The sequence below is a fragment of the Salvelinus alpinus genome, chromosome 11 (genome assembly GCF_045679555.1).
Source record: "Salvelinus alpinus chromosome 11, SLU_Salpinus.1, whole genome shotgun sequence".
In the NCBI taxonomy this organism is placed as follows: domain Eukaryota; kingdom Metazoa; phylum Chordata; class Actinopteri; order Salmoniformes; family Salmonidae; genus Salvelinus; species Salvelinus alpinus.
The window spans coordinates 4,506,483-4,532,846 of NC_092096.1; the positions used below are offsets into that span (position 1 = coordinate 4,506,483).

The 26,364-nt window shown below is 46.3% G+C and overlaps 2 protein-coding genes across 17 annotated transcripts in view; one reads left to right on the top strand and one right to left on the bottom strand.

The window, feature by feature from the left end:
- Positions 1 to 26,364, top strand: part of eps8a (EGFR pathway substrate 8a, signaling adaptor) — a 279,677-nt gene that overhangs the window by 151,441 nt on the left and 101,872 nt on the right. The gene's annotated exons all lie outside the window — the stretch shown is intronic.
- Positions 5 to 26,273, bottom strand: LOC139533494 (epidermal growth factor receptor kinase substrate 8-like). 5 transcript variants are annotated; one of them, XM_071331558.1, is made up of 6 exons: positions 25,678 to 26,273; positions 19,969 to 20,209; positions 17,955 to 18,138; positions 12,223 to 12,355; positions 8,681 to 8,727; positions 5 to 913 (listed from the first exon to the last, which is right to left on the bottom strand). In XM_071331558.1, exons 2-5 carry the CDS (start codon positions 20,165 to 20,167, stop codon positions 8,716 to 8,718), a joined length of 528 nt encoding a protein of 175 aa, XP_071187659.1. In that variant the 5' UTR covers positions 20,168 to 20,209; positions 25,678 to 26,273; the 3' UTR covers positions 5 to 913; positions 8,681 to 8,715. The 5 variants fall into 5 exon arrangements, with proteins under 5 accessions (XP_071187659.1, XP_071187655.1, XP_071187658.1 ...); XM_071331554.1 differs by lacking the exon at positions 8,681 to 8,727 and adding an exon at positions 20,938 to 20,961 and having other exon boundaries at positions 25,678 to 26,061; XM_071331557.1 differs by lacking the exon at positions 8,681 to 8,727 and having other exon boundaries at positions 5 to 908; positions 25,678 to 26,272.

Below are 26,364 nucleotides of genomic sequence, written 5' to 3' on the forward strand. Positions count from 1 at the left end.
TATCTGAAATTCATTTGACCAATGTCATTTATATGAAGTTACTATTTTGGCATATTACCATAACATAAAAGAAGATATATACATAAATATAATATTATTCTCTTTACCAGTAAACCAGAAGATTTACACAATAATGATTATATTCCACATTTGGTTATTATAAACATCTTATCATTCATATCTGATCAGAATCTAGTCACAGACGGTGGTTATTTTGGTCGGTTCTATTTCGTCTGTACGTCAAGACCACACCTGATCCATTCTGTGTCCAGTGTTATCCTATACACCCCCCCCTCCAAAGACCCCACCTGATCCATTCTGTCCAGTGTTATCCTATACACCCCCCCTCCCTCCAAAGACCCCACCTGATCCAATCTGTGTCCAGTGTTATCCTATACACCCCCCCCAAGACAACTATGACACCTGTATTCTAGAATAACTCTGGTCCAATGAGGGGTAGGTTGAAACTATTTTCTCCTTCTACTTTTCCCACCATCCTGTGCATGAAATAACTGACAAATTTTAATCAAAGACAATAGTTCATTGAAGTGTAAGTGTATAAATCCACAAGTATCCCGTCAGACACCCCCAGTTGGGATGCTAACTCTGTGTGCTGTAGTCCATGTTGAACGCTCCAGTCTCTGTCTGTCTAGTGTTGCTTCGCTTCTAAGGTGACTGCTCCAGAAGCTGCTGTCGTCGCCTCAGGATCTCAGCGAACTGGGCGCGCTCCGTGGCGTCCTGGAAACAGAAACCGTGACAACGTAAAGGGGCGTGGTCACGAGGGAGGTGGGCGAGGCCTGGTTCAGTGGCTGCTGCTCTCGTCAAATGACTCCATCCCCGAGTCACAGGCCGCGACCGACAGCTGCTCCTGACGCCTCCGCATGATCTCCTGCAGCTCGGACCCTGAACTACTCTGGAGGGAGAGAGGGAGAGGGGGACGGGGGGAGGGAGGGAGGGGGAGAGACAGGGGTACGGGTGGAGGGAGGGAGGGAGGGAGGGAGGGAGGGAGGGAGGGAGGGAGGGAGGGAGGGAGGGAGGGAGGGAGGGAGACAGGGAGAGGGGGAGAGGGGGAGAGAGAGAGGGGGACGGGTGGAGGGAGGGAGGGAGGGAGGGAGGGAGGGAGGGAGGGAGGGAGGGAGGGAGGGAGGGAGGGAGGGAGGGAGGGAGGGAGGGAGGGAGGGAGGGAGGGAGGGAGGGAGGGAGGGAGGGAGACAGGGGGAGAGAGAGACAGGGAGAGGGGGAGAGAGAGAGGGGGACGGGTGGAGGGAGGGAGGGAGGGAGGGAGGGAGACAGGGAGAGAGAGAGACAGGGAGAGAGAGACAGGGAGACGGGTGGAGGGAGGGAGGGGGAGAGGGGGAGAGAGGGAGAGGGGGACGGGTGGAGGGAGGGAGGGGGAGAGACAGGGGGACGGGTGGAGGGAGGGAGGGGGAGAGACAGGGGGACGGGTGGAGGGAGGGAGGGAGGGAGGGAGGGAGGGAGACAGGGAGAGGGGGAGAGAGAGACAGGGAGACGGGTGGAGGGAGGGAGGGGGAGAGGGGGGGAGAGAGAGAAAGGGAGAGATATAGGGGATATAGAGAGAAAGGGAGAGATATAGGGGATATAGAGAGATAAAGGGAAAGATAGAGGGGGATATAGAGAGAGAAAGGGAGAGATAGAGGGGGATATAGAGAGAAAGGGAGAGATATAGGGGATATAGAGAGAAAGGGAGAGATATAGGGGATATAGAGAGATAAAGGGAAAGATAGAGGGGGATATAGAGAGAGAAAGGGGGACATAGAGAGAGAAAGAGAAATCAGAGAAAGGAGGTTAGAGTCAGTAGAGATGTCTCCCACAGAGGAACACTACAGAACTAAATAATATCCTCACTCATCACAGTAGGGCTGAATCATAGAGTTGACAACAGTAGTGTGGTCCATCTAGGAGTCATTCTAGTGTTTATAACTCTACGACTCCACTAGAGAACTAAATAATATCCTCACTCATCACAGTAGTGTGGTCGCTGTAGAAACCATTCTAGTGTTTATAACTCTACGACTCCACTAGAGAACTGAGCGTCAGGGGAGAAGCTCACCAGCTGGGTAGCTACAGGGAAACTGTTAGTAAATGAAGAGAGTCTGGTGGGAGAATCCTGTGACCGGTCAGACAGTAGGCTATGCTAGCTCTGGCCTGAGAGAGCTGTTGTCCTGCAGACCTACTGACCTTGAGACCGAGAACCAGCCGGACAACATCGTTCTCAGGACCAGCGCTGCAATAAACCTTTTGTTTTCAGAGCTGATCCACAAATACCTACATTTCCTTTAGGCAGACTCACTCAACCTGTTATAAACTGACCTGTAGTTCCATTAGTAGTATAACACTCAACCTGTTATAAACTGACCTGTAGTTCCATTAGAGTATTACACTCAACCTGTTATAAACTGACCTGTAGTTCCATTAGTAGTATAACACTCAACCTGTTATAAACTGACCTGTAGTTCCATTAGAGTATAACACTCAACCTGTTATAAACTGACCTGTAGTTCCATTAGTAGTATAACACTCAACCTGTTATAAACTGACCTGTAGTTCCATTAGAGTATTACACTCAACCTGTTATAAACTGACCTGTAGTTCCATTAGTAGTATAACACTCAACCTGTTATAAACTGACCTGTAGTTCCATTAGTAGTATAACACTCAACCTGTTATAAACTGACCTGTAGTTCCATTAGTAGTATAACACTCAACCTGTTATAAACTGACCTGTAGTTCCATTAGTAGTATAACACTCAACCTGTTATAAACTGACCTGTAGTTCCATTAGTAGTATTACACTCAACCTGTTATAAACTGACCTGTAGTTCCATTAGTAGTATAACACTCAACCTGTTATAAACTGACCTGTAGTTCCATTAGAGTATAACACTCAACCTGTTATAAACTGACCTGTAGTTCCATTAGTAGTATAACACTCAACCTGTTATAAACTGACCTGTAGTTCCATTAGTAGTATAACACTCAACCTGTTATAAACTGACCTGTAGTTCCATTAGAGTATAACACTCAACCTGTTATAAACTGACCTGTAGTTCCATTAGTAGTATAACACTCAACCTGTTGTAAACTGACCTGTAGTTCCATTAGTAGTATAACACTCAACCTGTTGTAAACTGACCTGTAGTTCCATTAGTAGTATAACACTCAACCTGTTGTAAACTGACCTGTAGTTCCATTAGTAGTATAACACTCAACCTGTTATAAACTGACCTGTAGTTCCATTAGTAGTATAACACGCAACCTGTTATAAACTGACCTGTAGTTCCATTAGTAGTATAACACTCAACCTGTTATAAACTGACCTGTAGTTCCATTAGTAGTATAACACTCAACCTGTTCTAAACTGACCTGTAGTTCCATTAGTAGTATAACACTCAACCTGTTATAACCTGACCTGTAGTTCCATTAGTAGTATAACACTCAACCTGTTGTAAACTGACCTGTAGTTCCATTAGTAGTATAACACTCAACCTGTTATAAACTGACCTGTAGTTCCATTAGTAGTATAACACGCAACCTGTTATAAACCGACCTGTAGTTCCATTAGTAGTATTACACTCAACCTGTTCTAAACTGACCTGTAGTTCCATTAGTAGTATAACACTCAACCTGTTATAAACTGACCTGTAGTTCCATTAGTAGTATAACACTCAACCTGTTGTAAACTGACCTGTAGTTCCATTAGTAGTATAACACTCAACCTGTTGTAAACTGACCTGTAGTTCCATTAGTAGTATAACACTCAACCTGTTCTAAACTGACCTGTAGTTCCATTAGTAGTATAACACTCAACCTGTTCTAAACTGACCTGTAGTTCCATTAGTAGTATAACACTCAACCTGTTATAAACTGACCTGTAGTTCCATTAGTAGTATAACACTCAACCTGTTATAAACTGACCTGTAGTTCCATTAGTAGTATAACACTCAACCTGTTATAAACTGACCTGTAGTTCCATTAGTAGTATAACACTCAACCTGTTATAAACTGACCTGTAGTTCCATTAGTAGTATAACACTCAACCTGTTATAAACTGACCTGTAGTTCCATTAGTAGTATAACACTCAACCTGTTGTAAACTGACCTGTAGTTCCATTAGTAGTATAACACTCAACCTGTTATAAACTGACCTGTAGTTCCATTAGTAGTATAACACTCAACCTGTTATAAACTGACCTGTAGTTCCATTAGTAGTATAACACTCAACCTGTTGTAAACTGACCTGTAGTTCCATTAGTAGTATAACACTCAACCTGTTGTAAACTGACCTGTAGTTCCATTAGTAGTATAACACTCAACCTGTTATAAACTGACCTGTAGTTCCATTAGTAGTATAACACGCAACCTGTTATAAACTGACCTGTAGTTCCATTAGTAGTATTACACTCAACCTGTTCTAAACTGACCTGTAGTTCCATTAGTAGTATAACACTCAACCTGTTATAAACTGACCTGTACTTCCATTAGTAGTATAACACGCAACCTGTTCTAAACTGACCTGTAGTTCCATTAGTAGTATAACACTCAACCTGCTATAAACTGACCTGTAGTTCCATTAGAGTATTATACATTACACTCAACCTGTTATAAACTGACCTGTAGTTCCATTAGTAGTATAACACTCAACCTGTAATAAACTGACCTGTAGTTCCATTAGTAGTATAACACTCAACCTGTTATAAACTGACCTGTAGTTCCATTAGTAGTATAAACTGACCTGTAGTTCCATTAGTAGTATAACACTCAACCTGTAATAAACTGACCTGTAGTTCCATTAGTAGTATAACACTCAACCTGTTATAAACTGACCTGTAGTTCCATTAGTAGTATAAACTGACCTGTAGTTCCATTAGTAGTATAACACTCAACCTGTTATAAACTGACCTGTAGTTCCATTAGTAGTATAACACTCAACCTGTTATAAACTGACCTGTAGTTCCATTAGTAGTATTACACTCAACCTGTTATAAACTGACCTGTAGTTCCATTAGTAGTATAACACTCAACCTGTTATAAACTGACCTGTAGTTCCATTAGTAGTATAACACTCAACCTGTTGTAAACTGACCTGTAGTTCCATTAGAGTATTACACTCAACCTGTTCTAAACTGACCTGTAGTTCCATTAGTAGTATAACACTCAACCTGTTATAAACTGACCTGTAGTTCCATTAGTAGTATAACACTCAACCTGTTATAAACTGACCTGTAGTTCCATTAGTAGTATTACACTCAACCTGTTATAAACTGACCTGTAGTTCCATTAGTAGTATAACACTCAACCTGTTATAAACGGACCTGTAGTTCCATTAGTAGTATAACACTCAACCTGTTATAAACTGACCTGTAGTTCCATTAGTAGTATAACACGCAACCTGTTATAAACTGACCTGTAGTTCCATTAGTAGTATAACACGCAACCTGTTATAAACTGACCTGTAGTTCCATTAGTAGTATAACACTCAACCTGTTATAAACTGACCTGTAGTTCCATTAGTAGTATAACACTCAACCTGTTATAAACTGACCTGTAGTTCCATTAGTAGTATAACACGCAACCTGTTATAAACTGACCTGTAGTTCCATTAGTAGTATAACACTCAACATGTTATAAACTGACCTGTAGTTCCATTAGTAGTATAACACTCAACCTGTTATAAACTGACCTGTAGTTCCATTAGTAGTATTACACTCAACCTGTTCTAAACTGACCTGTAGTTCCATTAGTAGTATAACACTCAACCTGTTCTAAACTGACCTGTAGTTCCATTAGAGTATTACACTCAACCTGTTCTAAACTGACCTGTAGTTCCATTAGTAGTATAACACGCAACCTGTTATAAACTGACCTGTAGTTCCATTAGTAGTATAACACTCAACCTGTTATAAACTGACCTGTAGTTCCATTAGTAGTATAACACTCAACCTGTTGTAAACTGACCTGTAGTTCCATTAGTAGTATAACACTCAACCTGTTATAAACTGACCTGTAGTTCCATTAGGAGTATTACACTCAACCTGTTCTAAACTGACCTGTAGTTCCATTAGTAGTATAACACTCAACCTGTTGTAAACTGACCTGTAGTTCCATAAGTAGTATAACACTCAACCTGTTATAAACTGACCTGTAGTTCCATTAGTAGTATAACACTCAACCTGTTATAAACTGACCTGTAGTTCCATTAGAGTATAACACTCAACCTGTTCTAAACTGACCTGTAGTTCCATTAGTAGTATAACACTCAACCTGTTATAAACTGACCTGTAGTTCCATTAGTAGTATAACACTCAACCTGTTATAAACTGACCTGTAGTTCCATTAGAGTATAACACTCAACCTGTTCTAAACTGACCTGTAGTTCCATTAGTAGTATAACACTCAACCTGTTATAAACTGACCTGTAGTTCCATTAGTAGTATAACACTCAACCTGTTATAAACTGACCTGTAGTTCCATTAGTAGTATTACACTCAACCTGTTATAAACTGACCTGTAGTTCCATTAGTAGTATTACACTCAACCTGTTATAAACTGACCTGTAGTTCCATTAGTAGTATAACACTCAACCTGTTATAAACTGACCTGTAGTTCCATTAGTAGTATTATACATTTTTATACATATACATATACAGTATTATACACTGGGTGGTGGTTATCTAGGAAGGAGACTAGTTGGTGGGGTCTTAAAGCCATGGTGGTTATCTAGGAAGGAGACAAGGTGGTGGGGTCTTAAAGCCATGGTGGTTATCTAGGAAGGAGACTAGGTGGTGGGGTCTTAAAGCCATGGTGGTTATCTAGGAAGGAGACTAGGTGGTGGGGTCTTAAAGCCATGGTGGTTATCTAGGAAGGAGACTAGGTGGTGGGGTCTTAAAGCCATGGTGGTTATCTAGGAAGGAGACTAGGTGGTGGGGTCTTAAAGCCATGGTGGTTATCTAGGAAGGAGACTAGGTGGTGGGGTCTTAAAGCCAAGGTGGTTATCTAGGAAGGAGACAAGGTGCTGGGGTCTTAAAGCCATGGTGGTTATCTAGGAAGGAGACAAGGTGCTGGGATCTTAAAGCCATGGTGGTTATCTAGGAAGGAGACCGGGTGGTGGGGTCTTAAAGCCATGGTGGTTATCTAGGAAGGAGACTAGGTGGTGGGGTCTTAAAGCCATGGTGGTTATCTAGGAAGGAGACTAGGTGGTGGGGTCTTAAAGCCATGGTGGTTATCTAGGAAGGAGACTAGGTGCTGGGGTCTTAAAGCCAAGGTGGTTATCTAGGAAGGAGACTAGGTGGTGGGGTCTTAAAGCCATGGTGGTTATCTAGGAAGGAGACTAGGTGGTGGGGTCTTAAAGCCATGGTGGTTATCTAGGAAGGAGACTAGGTGGTGGGGTCTTAAAGCCATGGTGGTTATCTAGGAAGGAGACTAGGTGCTGGGGTCTTAAAGCCAAGGTGGTTATCTAGGAAGGAGACTAGGTGGTGGGGTCTTAAAGCCATGGTGGTTATCTAGGAAGGAGACTAGGTGGTGGGGTCTTAAAGCCATGGTGGTTATCTAGGAAGGAGACAAGGTGGTGGGGTCTTAAAGCCATGGTGGTTATCTAGGAAGGAGACTAGGTGGTGGGGTCTTAAAGCCATGGTGGTTATCTAGGAAGGAGACACGGTGGTGGGGTCTTAAAGCCATGGTGGTTATCTAGGAAGGAGACAAGGTGGTTATCTAGGAAGGAGACAAGGTGGTTATCTAGGAAGGAGACAAGGTGGTTATCTAGGAAGGAGACAAGGTGGTTATCTAGGAAGGTAGAATACTAGGTTTTTAGCGTCCATCTGCTGGCCAGCTTCACAACATCTAGATAAACGGCCTGTTATCATACTTCTTTAAGTATGAGAAAATGTTGATCCAAACTTAAGACTGTTTTTCAATGTGAGCAGTTGATACAAGACATACTGTATGTTATATTGACCTGCACACTGGATTGTCTAAGTGGTGGATTGGATTTAGAACACAGACCGGTGAGGTGTGTTAGCCTAGTGAGACAGGTGTGGAGAAGTCCACAGACCGGTGAGGTGTGTTAGCCTAGGGAGACAGGTGTGGAGAAGTCCACAGACCGGTGAGGTGTGTTAGCCTAGTGAGACAGGTGTGGAGAAGTCCTCAGACCGGCGAGGTGTGTTAGCCTAGTGAGACAGGTGTGGAGAAGTCCACAGACCGGTGAGGTGTGTTAGCCTAGTGAGACAGGTGTGGAGAAGTCCACAGACCGGTGAGGTGTGTTAGCCTAGGGAGACAGGTGTGGAGAAGTCCACAGACCGGTGAGGTGTGTTAGCCTAGTGAGACAGGTGTGGAGAAGTCCTCAGACCGGCGAGGTGTGTTAGCCTAGTGAGACAGGTGTGGAGAAGTCCACAGACCGGTGAGGTGTGTTAGCCTAATGAGACAGGTGTGGAGAAGTCCACAGACCGGTGAGGTATGTTAGCCTAGGGAGACAGGTGTGGAGAAGTCCACAGACCGGTGAGGTATGTTAGCCTAGGGAGACAGGTGTGGAGAAGTCCACAGACCGGTGAGGTGTGTTAGCCTAGTGAGACAGGTGTGCAGAAGTCCTGAACAGAAGAGAGCCGTGACTACATGAACGCTGGCCAACAGAGTAGAGTCTAGAACAACCCATCTAGTGAAACAATACCTTAGTGAGAGTTTAGAGTCTGAAGACTGCAGTGGTCAGAAGAAGACCTGCAGGAGGACAGAGACCAGACAGAAACCACACCTTGCCAGAGCTTTAAAGAGCATGTAGCCTGCAAGTACCCCTGAAAACACCTGTACGTAACTGCAAATACCTGTATGTAACTGCAAATACCTGTATGTACCTGTAAATACCTGTATGTACCTGCAAACACCTGTATGTAACTGTAAAGACCTTTATGTACCTGCAAAGACCTTTATGTACCTGCAAAATCCTGTATGTACCTGCAAACACCTGTATGTACCTGCAAATACCTGTATGTACCTGTAAATACCTGTATGTACCTGCAAACACCTGTATGTACCTGTAAACACTTGTATGTACCTGCAAACACCTGTATGTACCTGTAAACACCTGTATGTACCTGCAAACACCTGTATGTACCTGCAAATACCTGTATGTACCTGTAAACACTTGTATGTACCTGTAAACATCTGTATGTACCTGTAATAACCTGTATGTACCTGTAAACACCTGTATGTACCTGTAAACACCTGTATGTACCTGTACACATCTGTATGCACCTGTAAACACCTGTATGTACCTGTAAACATCTGTATGTACCTGTAAACACCTGTATGTACCTGTAAACACCTGCATGTACCTGTAAACATCTGTATGTACCTGTAAACACTTGTATGTGCCTGTAAACACCTGTATGTACCTGTAAACACCTATATGTACTGGCTGCCTTCCGTTCAGGTTTAACCCTGCAGTCTGCCTTGAGGCAGCTATGACTGGCTGCCTTCTGTTCATGTTTAACCCTGCAGTCTGCCTTGAGGCAGCTATGACTGGCTGCCTTCCGTTCAGGTTTAACCCTGCAGTCTGCCTTGAGGCAGCTATGACTGGCTGCCTTCCGTTCAGGTTTAACCCTGCACTCTGCCTTGAGGCAGCTATGACTGGCAGCCTTCCGTTCAGGTTTAACCCTGCAGTCTGCCTTGAGGCAGCTATGACTGGCTGCCTTCTGTTCAGGTTTAACCCTGCAGTCTGCCTTGAGGCAGCTATGACTGGCTGCCTTCCGTTCAGGTTTAACCCTGCAGTCTGCCTTGAGTCAAGCTATGACTGGCTGCCTTCTGTTCAGGTTTAACCCTGCACTCTGCCTTGAGGCAGCTATGACTGGCTCCCTTCCGTTCAGGTTTAACCCTGCAGTCTGCCTTGAGGCAGCTATGATTGGCTGCCTTCTGTTCAGGTTTAACCCTGCAGTCTGCCTTGAGGCAGCTATGACTGGCTGCCTTCCGTTCAGGTTGAACCCTGCACTCTGCCTTGAGGCAGCTATGACTGGCTATCTTCCGTTCAGGTTTAACCCTGCAGTCTGCCTTGAGGCAGCTATGACTGGCTGCCTTCTGTTCAGGTTTAACCCTGCAGTCTGCCTTGAGGCAGCTATGACTGGCTGCCTTCCGTTCAGGTTGAACCCTGCAGTCTGCCTTGAGGCAGCTATGACTGGCTGCCTTCCGTTCAGGTTTAACCCTGCAGTCTGCCTTGAGGCAGCTATGACTGGCTGCCTTCCGTTCAGGTTTAACCCTGCAGTCTGCCTTGAGGCAGCTATGACTGGCTGCCTTCCGTTCAGGTTTAACCCTGCAGTCTGCCTTGAGGCAGCTATGACTGGCAGCCTTCCGTTCAGGTTTAACCCTGCAGTCTGCCTTGAGGCAGCTATGACTGGCTACCTTCCGTTCAGGTTTAACCCTGCACTCTGCCTTGAGGCAGCTATGACTGGCAGCCTTCCGTTCAGGTTTAACCCTGCAGTCTGCCTTGAGGCAGCTATGACTGGCTGCCTTCTGTTCAGGTTTAACCCTGCAGTCTGCCTTGAGGCAGCTATGACTGGCTGCCTTCCGTTCAGGTTGAACCCTGCAGTCTGCCTTGAGGCAAGCTATGACTGGCTGCCTTCTGTTCAGGTTTAACCCTGCACTCTGCCTTGAGGCAGCTATGACTGGCTGCCTTCCGTTCAGGTTTAACCCTGCAGTCTGCCTTGAGGCAGCTATGATTGGCTGCCTTCTGTTCAGGTTTAACCCTGCAGTCTGCCTTGAGGCAGCTATGACTGGCTGCCTTCCGTTCAGGTTGAACCCTGCACTCTGCCTTGAGGCAGCTATGACTGGCTATCTTCCGTTCAGGTTTAACCCTGCAGTCTGCCTTGAGGCAGCTATGACTGGCTGCCTTCTGTTCAGGTTTAACCCTGCAGTCTGCCTTGAGGCAGCTATGACTGGCTGCCTTCCGTTCAGGTTGAACCCTGCAGTCTGCCTTGAGGCAGCTATGACTGGCTGCCTTCCGTTCAGGTTTAACCCTGCAGTCTGCCTTGAGGCAGCTATGACTGGCTGCCTTCCGTTCAGGTTTAACCCTGCAGTCTGCCTTGAGGCAGCTATGATTGGCTGCCTTCTGTTCAGGTTTAACCCTGCAGTCTGCCTTGAGGAAGCTATGACTGGCTGCCTTCCGTTCAGGTTGAACCCTGCAGTCTGCCTTGAGGCAGCTATGACTGGCTATCTTCCGTTCAGGTTTAACCCTGCAGTCTGCCTTGAGGCAGCTATGACTGGCTGCCTTCTGTTCAGGTTTAACCCTGCAGTCTGCCTTGAGGCAGCTATGACTGGCTGCCTTCCGTTCAGGTTGAACCCTGCAGTCTGCCTTGAGGCAGCTATGACTGGCTGCCTTCCGTTCAGGTTTAACCCTGCAGTCTGCCTTGAGGCAGCTATGACTGGCTGCCTTCCGTTCAGGTTTAACCCTGCAGTCTGCCTTGAGGCAGCTATGACTGGCTGCCTTCCGTTCAGGTTTAACCCTGCAGTCTGCCTTGAGGCAGCTATGACTGGCAGCCTTCCGTTCAGGTTTAACCCTGCAGTCTGCCTTGAGGCAGCTATGACTGGCTACCTTCCGTTCAGGTTTAACCCTGCACTCTGCCTTGAGGCAGCTATGACTGGCAGCCTTCCGTTCAGGTTTAACCCTGCAGTCTGCCTTGAGGCAGCTATGACTGGCTGCCTTCTGTTCAGGTTTAACCCTGCAGTCTGCCTTGAGGCAGCTATGACTGGCTGCCTTCCGTTCAGGTTGAACCCTGCAGTCTGCCTTGAAGCAGCTATGACTGGCTGCCTTCCGTTCAGGTTTAACCCTGCAGTCTGCCTTGAGGCAGCTATGACTGGCTGCCTTCCGTTCAGGTTTAACCCTGCAGTCTGCCTTGAGGCAGCTATGACTGGCTGCCTTCCGTTCAGGTTTAACCCTGCAGTCTGCCTTGAGGCAGCTATGACTGGCAGCCTTCCGTTCAGGTTTAACCCTGCAGTCTGCCTTGAGGCAGCTATGACTGGCTACCTTCCGTTCAGGTTTAACCCTGCACTCTGCCTTGAGGCAGCTATGACTGGCAGCCTTCCGTTCAGGTTTAACCCTGCAGTCTGCCTTGAGGCAGCTAGCTACTGCATCTTTATCCCTGGTCGAACAGTGTTAATCAGCTAGCTTGCAGGGTTAGCCGGCTCAGTGTCATCAGGTTTAGTAAGAGGAGAAGCACTACGCACCTCCAGAGCAGCCTTCTGGACGGTCACCTGACTGAAGACCCTGGCCCCGTCGTCTGGACACACCGTCTTCAGCTCCTCCTTATTCAGAGAGAACAGCTGGGCTCCGGTTAATACTCCCAGACTGGTAATGGTACTATAGAGACGGGGAGGAGCACAGGATGGGCTCCGGTTAATACTCCCAGACTGGTAATGGTACTATAGAGACGGGTAGGAGAACAGCTGGGCTCCGGTTAATACTCCCAGACTGGTAATGGTACTATAGAGACGGGTAGGAGAACAGCTGGGCTCCGGTTAATACTCCCAGACTGGTAATGGTACTATAGAGACGGGTAGGAGAACAGCTGGGCTCCGGTTAATACTCCCAGACTGGTAATGGTACTATAGAGACGGGGAGGAGAACAGCTGGGCTCCGGTTAATACTCCCAGACTGGTAATGGTACTATAGAGACGGGGAGGAGCACAGGAGTACGGCGTCATCATCACCATGGAAATAGACATCAGTCACACCAGAGTTGAGCTCATTCATTTAAATAGTCAAAAGCACAGGACCCAGAATAGAACCTTGGGGGACACCAGCAATCACCTCCACATAGTCAGATAGAACTAATATTTGTATATGTCCAGTGTGACTTACAACCAGTTGAATCCCTTCAGCTGTAGCCAGGCCTTGACCTCGTCAGGAGAGGAGATATCAGTACTATACCGTACTATAGGATGTATTCTCATATACAGTGGGGAGAACAAGTATTTGATACACTGCCGATTTTGCAGGTTTTCCTACTTACAAAGCATGTAGAGGTCTGTAATTTTTATCATAGGTACACTTCAACTGTGAGAGACGGAATCTAAAACAAAAATCCTGAAAATCACATTGTATGATTTTTAAGTAATTAATTAGCATTTTATTGCATGACATAAGTATTTGATACATCAGAAAAGCAGAACTTAATATTTAGTACAGAAACTTTTGTTTGCAGTTACAGAGATCATACATTTCCTGTAGTTCTTGACCAGGTTTGCACGCACTGCAGCAGGGATTTTGGCCCACTCCTCCATACAGACCTTCTCCAGATCCTTCACGTTTCGGGGCTGTCGCTGGGCAATACGGACTTTCAGCTCCCTTCAAAAATGTTCTATTGGGTTCAGGTCTGGAGACTGGCTAGGCCACTCCAGGACCTTGAGATGCTTCTTACGGAGCCACTCCTTAGTTACCATGGCTGTGTGTTTCAGGTCGTTGTCATGCTGGAAGACCCAGCCACGACCCATCTTCAATGCTCTTACTGAGGGAAGGAGGTTGTTGGCCAAGATCTCACGATACATGGCCCCATCCATCCTCCCCTCAATACGGTGCAGTCGTCCTGTCCCCTTTGCAGAAAAGCATCCCCAAAGAATGATGTTTCCACCTCCGTGCTTCACGGTTGGGATGGTGTTCTTGGGGTTGTACTCATCCTTCTTCTTCCTCCAAACACGGCGAGTGGAGTTTAGACCAAAAAGCTCTATTTTTGTCTCATCAGACCACATGACCTTCTCCCATTCCTCCTCTGGATCATCCAGATGGTCATTGGCAAACTTCAGACGGGCCTGGACATGCGCTGGCTTGAGCAGGGGGACCTTATGTGCGCTGCAGGATTTTAATCCATGACGGCGTAGTGTGTTACTAATGGTTTTCTTTGAGAATGTGGTCCCAGCTCTCTTCAGGTCATTGACCAGGTCCTGCCATGTAGTTCTGGGCTGATCCCTCACCTTCCTCATGATCATTGATGCCCCACGAGGTGAGATCTTGCATGGAGCCCCAGACCGAGGGTGATTGACCGTCATCTTGAACTTCTTCCATTTTCTAATAATTGCGCCAACAGTTGTTGCCTTCTCACCAAGCTGCTTGCCTATTGTCCTGTAGCACATCCCAGCCTTGTGCAGGTCTACAATTTTATCCCTGATGTCCTTACACAGCTCTCTGGTCTTGGCCATTGTGGAGAGGTTGGAGTCTGTTTGATTGAGTGTGTGGACAGGTGTCTTTTATACAGGTAACAAGTTCAAACAGGTGCAGTTAATACAGGTAATGAGTGGAGAACAGGAGGGCGTCTTAAAGAAAAACGAACAGGTCTGTGAGAGCCGGAATTCTTACTGGTTGGTAGGTGATCAAATACTTATGTCATGCAATAAAATGCTAATTAATTACTTAAAAATCATACAATGTGATAATCAGGATTTTTGTTTTAGATTCCGTCTCTCACAGTTTAAGTGTACCTATGATAAAAATTACAGACCTCTACATGCTTTGTAAGTAGGAAAACCTGCAAAATCGGCAGTGTATCAAATACTTGTTCTCACCACTGTAGATATACAGATGATATTATATACATATACACAACCGTTCAAAAGTTTGGGGTCACTTAGAAATGTCCTTTTTGTTTAAAGAAAAGCAAAATTTTGGTCTATTAAAATAACATCAAATTGATCAGAAATACAGTGTAGACAATGTTAATGTTGTAAATGACGATTGTAGCTGGAAACTGCAGATTTGGGTGTCTATGTACTGTAATGTCTTGTGTTAGCTAATCCAAGTTTATAATTTTAAAAGGCTAATTGATCATTAGAAAACCCTTTTGCAATTATGTTAGTACAGCTGAAAACTGTTCTGATTAACTTCTTGCAACTATAGGGGATGCTGTTCCGCATTAGCATTTTTTGGTCTCCAAATTAAACTGCCTCGTGCTCAATTCTTGATCGTACAATATGCATATTATTGTTATTATTGGATAGAAAACACTTTCTAGTTTCTATAGCCGTTGGAATTGTGTCTCTGAGTGGTACAGAACTACTTCTACAGCACTTTTCCTGACAGGGAGTCAGATTTCAGAAATTTTTACCCCTGATCTGGGGTCGGTTTTAAGGTGCCAGTAGATGCTATGGAGCAACCGACACTGCCTACGTCTTCCTCTGGGTGTCAGTACGTCATCACGCTTTGAATGGATTCGATTGCGCAATCAGAGCCACTATAAAACACGAAAACGTGGAAATACCGACCTCTTCCTGCATGCGTCTTGCGCAAGATGGACATCAGACCTGCCTCCTTCCAAATGGTTGTTTAGCCAGTGATATTTCTTCGGTCATGTTTTTAGTCGTTATAGTTGTTAAAAACATCATAATGTAGTTAATTTGAACCGTTTTATAGCAATTTATATCCGTTTAGTGCGATTTTGAGGAATTTCTTTGTCGTGCACTCTGAAACTTTGGGCACGTTTCGGGGTCCCGTTCGATCGTTAGTGGATATTTCGAAGGACAGAGGACATCTATCGACCAAAAGAAGATTAGACCCAAGAAAGGATACATTGCCCAAGAATCTGATGGAAAATCACCTCATAGTAAGAAATATTTAATATGATAAATCGTTGTTCTGTCGAAATATTTTAAACGCATATTACGCCATTTTGTTTGTTATAGCTTCTCTTGGCGAACGCTGTATTAGAAAGTAAGGATAATTTTAGAAATGTAAATCAGCGATTGCATTAAGAACTAATTTGTCTTTCGATTCCTGTCAACCCTGTATTTTTTAGTCAAGTATATGATTAGCTTTCGATTAAACTAGATCACTCTGAAAGATGACGTCCGACATTTTGAGGCTTGATTTCCTACTATTTTCATTGTGTAACCACGGTTTTGTATGGCTAAATGTGCACATTTTCGAACAAACTGTATATGTATGTTGTAAAATGATGTTACAGGAGTGTCATCGGAAGAATTCTGAGAAGGTTAGTGAAAAAATTAATATATTTTGGCGATGATTACGTTATAGCTCTCTTTGGCTTGAATCGATGCTCTGGTAACGTTTTCACATGTGGTATGCTAACTTATCGATTTATTGTGTTTTCGCTGTAAAACGCTTAGAAAATCTGAAATATTGTCTGGAATCACAAGATCTGGGTCTTTCCATTGCTATGCTTTGTCTATTCTTATGAAATGTTTTATGAAGAGTAAATTGGTCATACACGTTGCTCTCTATAGTAATTCTAGTCGTGTTGTGATGGTCGGTGCAATTGTAAACTGTGATTTCTACCTGAAATATGCACTTTTTTCTAACAAAACCTATCCTATACCATAAATATGTTATCAGACTGTCATCTGATGAGTTTTTTTATTGGTTATTGGCTATCAATATCTTAGTTTAGCCGAATTGGTGATAGCTACTGGTGGAGAGAAAAAATGGTGGACAAAGAAATTGTGTATTTTGCTAACGTGTTTAGCTAATAGATTTACATATTTTGTCTTCCCTGTAAAACATTTTAAAAATCTGAAATGGTGGCTTTATTCACAAGATCTGTATCTTTCATCTGGTGTCTTGGACTTGTGATTTAATGATATTTAGATGCTACTATCTACTTGTGAAGCTATGCTAGCTATGCTAATCAGTGTGTGGGGGGGGGTGGGGGGTGATCCCGGACCCGGGGTAGAGGCTCGTGAAAGGTTAAAGAAGCAATAAAACAGGCCTTCTTTAGACTAGTTGAGTATCTGGAGCATCAGCATTTGTGGGTTCGATTACAGGCTCAAAATGGCCAGAAACAAAGTACTTTCTTCTGAAACTCGTCAGTCTATTCTTGTTCTGAGAAATGAAGGCTATTCCATGCGAGAAATTGCCAAGAAACTGAAGATCTCGTACAACGCTGTGTACTACTCCCTTCACAGAACAGCACAAACTGGCTCTAACCAGAATACAAAGAGGAGTGGGAGGCCCCGGTGCACAACTGAGCAAGAGGACAATTACATTAGAGTGTCTAGTTTGAGAAACAGACGCCTTACAAGTCCTCAACTGGCAGCTTCATTAAATAGTACCCGCAAAACACCAGTCTCAACGTCAACAGTGAAGAGGCGACTCCGGGATGTTGGCCTTCTAGGAAGAGTTGCAAAGAAAAAGCCATATCTCAGACTGGCCAATAAAAATAAAAGATTAAGATGGGCAAAAGAACACAGAACATGGACAGACGAATCTAAGTTTGAGATGTTCGGATCACAAAGAAGAACATTCGTGAGATGCAGAAAAAATGAAAAGATGCTGGAGGAGTGCTTGACGCCATCTGTCAAGCATGGTGGAGGAAATGTGATGGTCTGGGGGTGCTTTGGTGATGGTAAAGTGGGAGATTTGTACAGGGCAAAAGGGATCTTGAAGAAGGAAGGCTATCACTCCATTTTGCAACGCCATGCCATACCCTGTGGACGGCGCTTAATTGGAGCCAATTTCCTCCTACAACAGGACAATGACCACAGCACAGCTCCAAACTATGCAATAACTATTTAGGGAAGAAGCAGTCAGCTGGTATTCTGTCTATAATGGAGTGGCCAGTACAGTCACCGGATCTCAACCCTATTGAGCTGTTGTGGGAGCAGCTTGACCGTATGGTACGTAAGAAGTGCCCATCAAGCCAATCCAACTTGTGGGAGGTGCTTCAAGAAGCATGGGGTGAAATCTCTTCAGATTACCTCAACAAATTGACAACTAGAATGCCAAAGGTCTGCAAGGCTGTAATTGCTGCAAATGGAGGATTCTTTGACGGAAAGCAAAGTTTGAAGGACACAATTATTATTTTAATTAAAAATCATTATTTATAACCTTGTCAACGTCTTGACTATATTTCCTATTCATGTTGCAACTCATTTCATGAATGTTTTTATGGAAAACAAGGACATTTCTAAGTGGCCCCAAACTGTTGAACGGTAGTGTGTATTAAATTACGTACACAGAGCTAAATCCCTTCAGCTGTAGCCAGGCCTTGACCTCGTCAGGGGAGGAGTCGTACGTGACGTTGACGGACGGGAGGGAGGTGCTGCGAGCAGGAACAGCAAACTTCTTGTTGGCGCTTCGACCCAACGTGAGGCGATGCATCAACTCATCCTGAACCTCCTCCATGTTGGACTTCCTCCCTACAGGACGCAACATAACACAGACACAACATTAACCACCTGACCCTAACCCTAAACCCTAACCCTCCATGTTGGACTTCCTCCCTACAGGACGCAACATAACACAGACACAACATTAACCATACCACCTAACCCCAACCCTAACCCTAAACCCTGACCCTAACCCTAACACAACATTAACCATACCACCTAACCCCAACCCTAAACCCTGACCCTAATCCTGACCCCAACCCTAACCCTAACCCTAAACCCTAACCCTAACCTTAACCCTAAACCCTGACCCTAACCCTACAGTACGCAACATAACACAGACACAACATTAACCATACCACCTAACCCCAACCCCAACCCTAACCCCTGACCCTAACCCCTGACCCTAACCCTGACCCCAACCCTAAACCCTAACCCCAACCCTAACCCTAAACCCTGACCCTAACCCCAACCCTAAACCCTGACCCTAACCCCAACCCTAAACCCTGATCCTAACCCCAACCCTGACCCTAACCCCTGACCCTAACCCCAACCCCAATCCCTGACCCCAACCCTAAACCCTGACCCTAACCCCAACCCTAAACCCTGACCCAAACCCCAACCCCAACCCTAACCCTAACCCCAACCCTAAACCCTGACCCTAAACCCTGACCCTAACCCTAAACCCTGACCCTAACCCTAACCCTAAACCCTGACCCTAACCCTAATCCAGACTCCTGATATTAACCCTGACCACCGTCAGCCACCAGGAAGTAAACATTATAGTACCGACACCTTGCCCGGAGACACAGTATGACATCATAAGAGTCTACAGCCCTCTGTCAGTGAAAACCGACACCCAACAACAGCCATTAGGTCACCAGGAGACCTTACAGTACATAGACACCCAACAACAGCCATGAGATCACCAGGAGACATTACAGTACATAAACACCCAACAACCATTAGGTCACCAGGAGACATTACAGTACATAGACACCCAACAACAGCCATTAGGTCACCAGGAGACATTACAGTACATAGACACCCAACAACAGCCATTAGGTCACCAGGAGACATTACAGTACATAGACACCCAACAACAGCCATTAGGTCACCAGGAGACATTACAGTACATAGACACCCAACAACAACCATTAGGTCACCAGGAGACATTACAGTACATAGACACCCAACAACAGCCATTAGGTCACCAGGAGACATTACAGTACATAGACACCCAACAACAACCATTAGGTCACCAGGAGACATTACAGTACATAGACACCCAACAACAGCCATTAGGTCACCAGGAGACATTACAGTACATAGACACCCAACAACAGCCATTAGGTCACCAGGAGACATTACAGTACATAGACACCCAACAACAGCCATTAGGTCACCAGGAGACATTACAGTACATAGACACCCAACAACAGCCATTAGGTCACCAGGAGACATTACAGTACATAGACACCCAACAACAACCATTAGGTCACCAGGAGACATTACAGTACATAGACACCCAACAACAGCCATTAGGTCACCAGGAGACATTACAGTACATAGACACCCAACAACAACCATTAGGTCACCAGGAGACATTACAGTACATAGACACCCAACAACAACCACCAGATCACCAGGAGACATTACAGTACATAGACACCCAACAACAGCCATTAGGTCACCAGGAGACATTACAGTACATAGACACCCAACAACAACCACCAGATCACCAGGAGACATTACAGTACATAGACACCCAACAACAGCCGTTAGATCACCAGGAGACATTACAGTACATAGACACCCAACAACCTTTCCTAAAGTTACATGAAGACAGGCGTGACTTACGGTTGACTGGCAGGGGTCTCTGGTTTGGGTGGTCTCTCATGGTGACGCTGCCTGGGATGCTTCCGGCGTCGCTGGAGGTGTTGCTGCTCTGTCTGCTCACCGTGCTAGGCGGGGCACGGGGGGGTTCGGCCGGGGGGGGCAGGGGAGGGGTGGGGAGACGTGGCGGGGCAGGAGGGAGGGGTGTAGGGATGGGGGGCATGGGGGTGGCCGTGGGTTTGGGAACGTAGTCCGTCCGCTGTTTCTGAGGAGGAGAAGAGACGAGGAGACTGTAGTGGTGAACTCAGAACAGATCTAGCCTGGGCCTCCCGAGTGGCGCAGTGGTCTAAGGCACTGCATCGCAGTTTCAGTCCAGGCTCTGGGTTTGAGTCCAGGCTCTGGGTTTGAGTCCAGGCTCTGGGTTTCAGTCCAGGCTCTGGGTTTGAGTCCAGGCTCTGGGTTTCAGTCCAGGCTCTGGGTTTGAGTCCAGGCTCTGGGTTTGAGTCCAGGCTCTGTCGCAGCCGGCCGCGACCGGGAGACCGGGAGGCGGCGCACAATTGGCCCAGCGTCGTCTGGGTTAGGTCGGCAGGGAAGTTCTTGTCCCATCGTACATTAGCGACTCCTGTGGCGAACCGGACGCAGTGCACGCTGACACGGTCGCCAGGTGTACGAAGTGTTTCCTCCGGCACATTGGTGCGGCTGGCTTCCGGGTTAAGTGCGCATTGTGTCAAGAAGCAGTGCGGCCTGGTTGGGTCATGTTTTGGAGGACGCACGGCTCTCGACCTTTGCCTCTCTCAAGTCCGTACGGGAGTTGCAGCGATGAGACAAGACTGTAACTACCAATTGGATACCACAAAATTGTGGAGAAAAGGGGTAAAAAAATAAATATAATAATAAAAAATAAGAAAAGTATAAAATATCAGATCTAGCCTACAATCATCACCAACAGAATCCATCCACTGTATTAATATGAAGCAGACGTTGCCTAGTTACCTCGTTCAACTCTCCCAGTAATTGCTTGCATGAGGAGATGGAAATAAAACACGGTTATGAGGTGTTGTACTGTACTGCCCAAGGCACCACAAACTCACTCAGGTGAAACGACAGCACCTTGACAAGGCACCGCAAACTCACTCAGGTGAAACCACAGCACCTTGACAAGGCACCACAAACTCACTCAGGTGAAACCACAGCACCTTGACAAGGCACCGCAAACTCACTCAGCTGAAACCACAGCACCTTGACAAGGCACCGCAAACTCACTCAGGTGAAACCACAGCACCTTGACAAGGCACCACAAACTCACTCAGGTGAAACCACAGCACCTTGACAAGGCACCACAAACTCACTCAGGTGAAACCACAGCACCTTGACAAGGCACCACAAACTCACTCAGGTGAAACCACAGCACCTTGACAAGGCAGCGCAAACTCACTCAGGTGAAACCACAGCACCTTGACAAGGCACCACAAACTCACTCAGGTGCAAAGACAACTGACACGAAACCTCGAAACCACAGCAGATTGACATGGTTCAGATGAAACCACAGCACATTGACAAGGCGGTGTAACATGGTTCAGATGAAACCACAGCACATTGACAAGGCGGTGTAACGTGGTTCAGATGAAACCACAGCACATTGACAAAGCGGTGTAACATGGTTCAGATGAAACCACAGCACCTTGACAAAGCGGTGTAACGTGGTTCAGATGAAACCACAGCACATTGACAAGGCGGTGTAACATGGTTCAGATGAAACCACAGCACATTGACAAGGCGGTGTAACGTGGTTCAGATGAAACCACAGCACATTGACAAGGTGGTGTAACGTGGCTCAGATGAAACCACAGCACATTGACAAGGTGGTGTAACGTGGCTCAGATGAAACCACAGCACCTTGACAAGGCGGTGTAACATGGTTCAGATGAAACCACAGCACCTTGACAAGGCGGTGTAACATGGTTCAGATGAAACCACAGCACCTTGACAAGGCGGTGTAACATGGTTCAGATGAAACCACAGCACATTGACAAGGCGGTGTAACGTGGTTCAGATGAAACCACAGCACATTGACAAGGTGGTGTAACATGGTTCAGATGAAACCACAGCACATTGACAAGGCGGTGTAACATGGTTCAGATGAAACCACAGCACCTTGACAAGGTGGTGTAACATGGTTCAGATGAAACCACAGCACATTGACAAGGTGGTGTAACATGGTTCAGATGAAACCACAGCACATTGACAAGGCGGTGTAACATGGTTCAGATGAAACCACAGCACATTGACAAGGCGGTGTAACATGGTTCAGATGAAACCACAGCACCTTGACAAGGCGGTGTAACATGGTTCAGATGAAACCACAGCACATTGACAAGGCGGTGTAACATGGTTCAGATGAAACCACAGCACATTGACAAGGCGGTGTAACATGGTTCAGATGAAACCACAGCACATTGACAAGGCGGTGTAACATGGTTCAGATGAAACCACAGCACATTGACAAGGTGGTGTAACATGGTTCAGATGAAACCACAGCACCTTGACAAGGCGGTGTAACATGGTTCAGATGAAACCACAGGGAGGAGGATATAGAGGGAGGGATTCTAGACGTCGAACATGGAAGGGAGCCAGTAGCTCGGCTAGATGGGAAATCGAAACACTACAGCAGGGATATAGGCCCTTGGGAACTCATTCGGGGTCTCAACTTACTGATGACAGTTATAATAGTAGAATGAACAAGGTACAATTTTGAAATGTGTTTGTGTATCAGCAGTTTTTCTCTTGTTATGTCAGACACTGACAGTCACTCAATTAGCCCATGTCAGCCAAATAAATGTAGATTGGTAAATTAGTCTAGCCCTCTATCTAAACTTGAGGTAATCATGGTCGAATTACTGAAAAGTGGGTATTTCTGTTAGTCACTCTCACTCAGATATCCTATAAAAAACTGCAAACATTACTCTCTGCCCCCGGACCTGAGTAAAGATGACCACACCCGTGGGAAAGGTCACTATGGTGATGGATAAATGTGTAGAATTACAGGAAATTAACTGTAAAACAAAATGTCACTTAGGGCCCCAGAAGGTTAGGGCCGGCTCCGACCGCAGAAGGTTGGGGCCGGCTCCGACCGCAGAAGGTTAGGGCCGGCTCCGACCGCAGAAGGTTAGGGCCGGCTCCGACCGCAGAAGATTAGGGCCGGCTCCGACCGCAGAAGGTTAGGGCCGGCTCCGACCGCAGAAGGTTAGGGCCGGCTCCGACCGCAGAAGGTTAGGGCCGGCTCCGACCGCAGAAGGTTAGGGCCGGCTCCGACCGCAGAAGGTTAGGGCCGGCTCCGACCGCAGAAGGTTAGGGCCGGCTCCGACCGCAGAAGGTTAGGGCCGGCTCCGACCGCAGAAGGTTAGGGCCGGCTCCGACCGCTGAAGGTTAGGGCCGGCTCCGACCGCAGAAGGTTAGGGCCGGCTCCGACCGCCGAAGGTTAGGGCCGGCTCCGACCGCAGAAGGTTAGGGCCGGCTCCGACCGCAGAAGGTTAGGGCCGGCTCCGACCGCAGAAGTTTAGGGCCGGCCCCCGACCGCAGAAGGTTAGGGCCGGCTCCGACCGCAGAAGGTTAGGGCCGGCTCCGACCGCAGAAGGTTAGGGCCGGCTCCGACCGCAGAAGGTTAGGGCCGGCTCCGACCGCTGAAGGTTAGGGCCGGCTCTGACTGCAGAAGGTTAGGGGGTATGTGTGGGTATGGAAGTGGGTAAACAGACTCGCGAGCCACTGCAGCACCCTCATGATAAGTTCAGATTTTTGTGGCCCACATCAAAGTTGCCCATCCCTGCACTAGAGGCACTCAGCACACAGCCATTCTAACCCAGAGTCATATATACTGTATGTACAGTATGACTCTGGTCCAACCAACCATACCTTGAACAACTCAAACTCCTTCTTTGGCATCATTAGCTTCATGTGAAAGACAACGAGGAGCAGGTGGAAATGAGACAGACAGATGAACATGAGATGTATGACAGGGACATGATTTAATGGCTGACGAGATGCTTCACTCTGTCAATAGGACTGGTGGAACATGTAGAGGAGAGGAGTCTACAGTCGTGGCCAAACGTTTTGACACAAATATACATTTTCACAAAGTCTGCCTCAGTGTCTTTAGATATTTTTGTTAGATGTTACTATGCAATACTGAAGTATAATTACAAGCATTTCATAAGTGTCAAAGGCTTTTATTGACAATTACATGAAGTTGATGCAAAGAGACAATATTTGCAGTGTTGACCCTTCTTTTTCAAGACCTCTGCAATCCGCCCTGGCATGCTGTCAATTAACTTCTGGGCCACATCCTGACTGATGGCAGCCCATTCTTGCATAATCAATGCTTGGAGTTTGTCAGAATTTGTGGGGTTTTGTTTGTCCATCCGCCTCTTGAGGTTTGACAACAAGTTTTCAATGGGATTAAGGTCTGGGGAGTTTCCTGGCCATGGACCCAAAATATCGATGTTTTGTTCCCCGAACCACTTAGTTATCACTTTTGCCTTATGGCAAGGTGCTCCATCATGCTGGAAAAGGCATTGTTCGTCACCAAACTTTTCCTGGATGGTTGGGTGAAGTTGCTCTCGGAGGATTTGTTGGTACCATTCTTTATTCATGGCTATGTTCTTAGGCAAAATTGTGAGTGAGCCCACTCCCTTGGCTGAGAAGCAACCCCACACATGAATGGTCTCAGGATGCTTTACTGTTGGCATGACACAGGACTGATGGTGGCGCTCACCTTGTCTTCTCCGGACAAGCTTTTTTCCGGATGCCCCAAACAATCGGAAAGGGGGTTCATCAGAGAAAATGACTTTACCCCAGTCCTCAGCAGTCCAATCCCTGTACCTTTTTGCAGAATATGAGTTTGTCCCTGATGTTTTTCCTGGAGAGAAGTGGCTTCTTTGCTGCCCTTCTTGACACCAGGCCATCCTCCAAAAGTCTTCGCCTCACTGTGCGTGCAGATGCACTCACACCTGCCTGCTGCCATTCCTGAGCAAGCTCTGTACTGGTGGTGCCCCGATCCCGCAGCTGAATCAACTTTAGGAGACGGTCCTGGCGCTTGCTGGACTTTCTTGGGCGCCCTGAAGCCTTCGTCATAACAATTAAACCGATCTCCTTGAAGTTCTTGATGATCCGATAAATGGTTGATTTAGGTGCAATCTTACTGGCAGCAATATCCTTGCCTGTGAAGCCATTTTTGTGCAAAGCAATGATGACGGCACGTGTTTCCTTGCAGGTAACCATGTTCGACAGAGGAAGAACAATGATTCTAAGCACCACCCTCCTTTTGAAGCTTCCAGCCTGTTATTCAAACTCAATCAGCATGACAGAGTGATCTCCAGCCTTGTCCTCGTCAACACTCCCACCTGTGTTAACGAGAGAATCACTGACATGATGTCAGCTGGTCCTTTTGAGGCAGGGCTGAAATGCAGCGAAAATGTTTTTGGGGGATTCAGTTCATTTCCATGACAAAGAGGGACTTTGCAATTAATTGCAATTCATCTGATCACTCTTCATAACATTCTGGAGTATATGCAAATTGCCATCATACAAACAGAGGCAGCAGACTTTGTGAAAATGTATATTTGAGCCATTCTCAAAACGTTTGGCCTCGACTGTATTACTTTACACTATCACTAATAGGACTAATATTAACATAGGAATGCTGAGAACCTTATTGTGAGACACCGTCCAGGGACTTACCTGTATAGTATGGCTATAGATGGGTTCCCCCCGCACCGTGACGTCCACAGCCTTGGTGACCTCCAGGATGTTGTTTGGCACATAGCCAGACGACCCGGAACAGTTACACACCTTCCACCACTGCTTCCTGTCATCCAGCACCTGAACAGGGTTACCGGGGGGAGAGGATTGGTTAACTTCAACACTGTTGTTACAGATGGACCTGACCTGGGTTACTGGGGGGAGGATTGGTTACCTTCAACACTGTTGTTACAGATGGACCTGACCTGGGTTACCAGAGGGAGGATTGGTTATCTTCAACACTGTTGTTACATGTTACAGATGGACCTGACCTGGGTTACCAGGGGGAGGATTGGTTACCTTCAACACTGTTGTTACATGTTACAGATGGTCCTGGGTTACCAGGGGGAGGATTGGTTACCTTGAAAACTGTTGTTACATGTTGTAGATGGACCTGACCTGGGTTACCAGGGGGAGGATTGGTTACCTTCAACACTGTTGTTACATGTTGCAGATGGACCTGACCAGGGTTACCAGGGGAAGGATTGGTTACCTTCAACACTGTTGTTACATGTTACAGATGGACCTGACCTGGGTTACCAGGGAGAGGATTGGTTACCTTCAACACTGTTGTTACATGTTGTAGATGGACCTGACCTGGGTTACCAGGGGGAGGATTGGTTACCT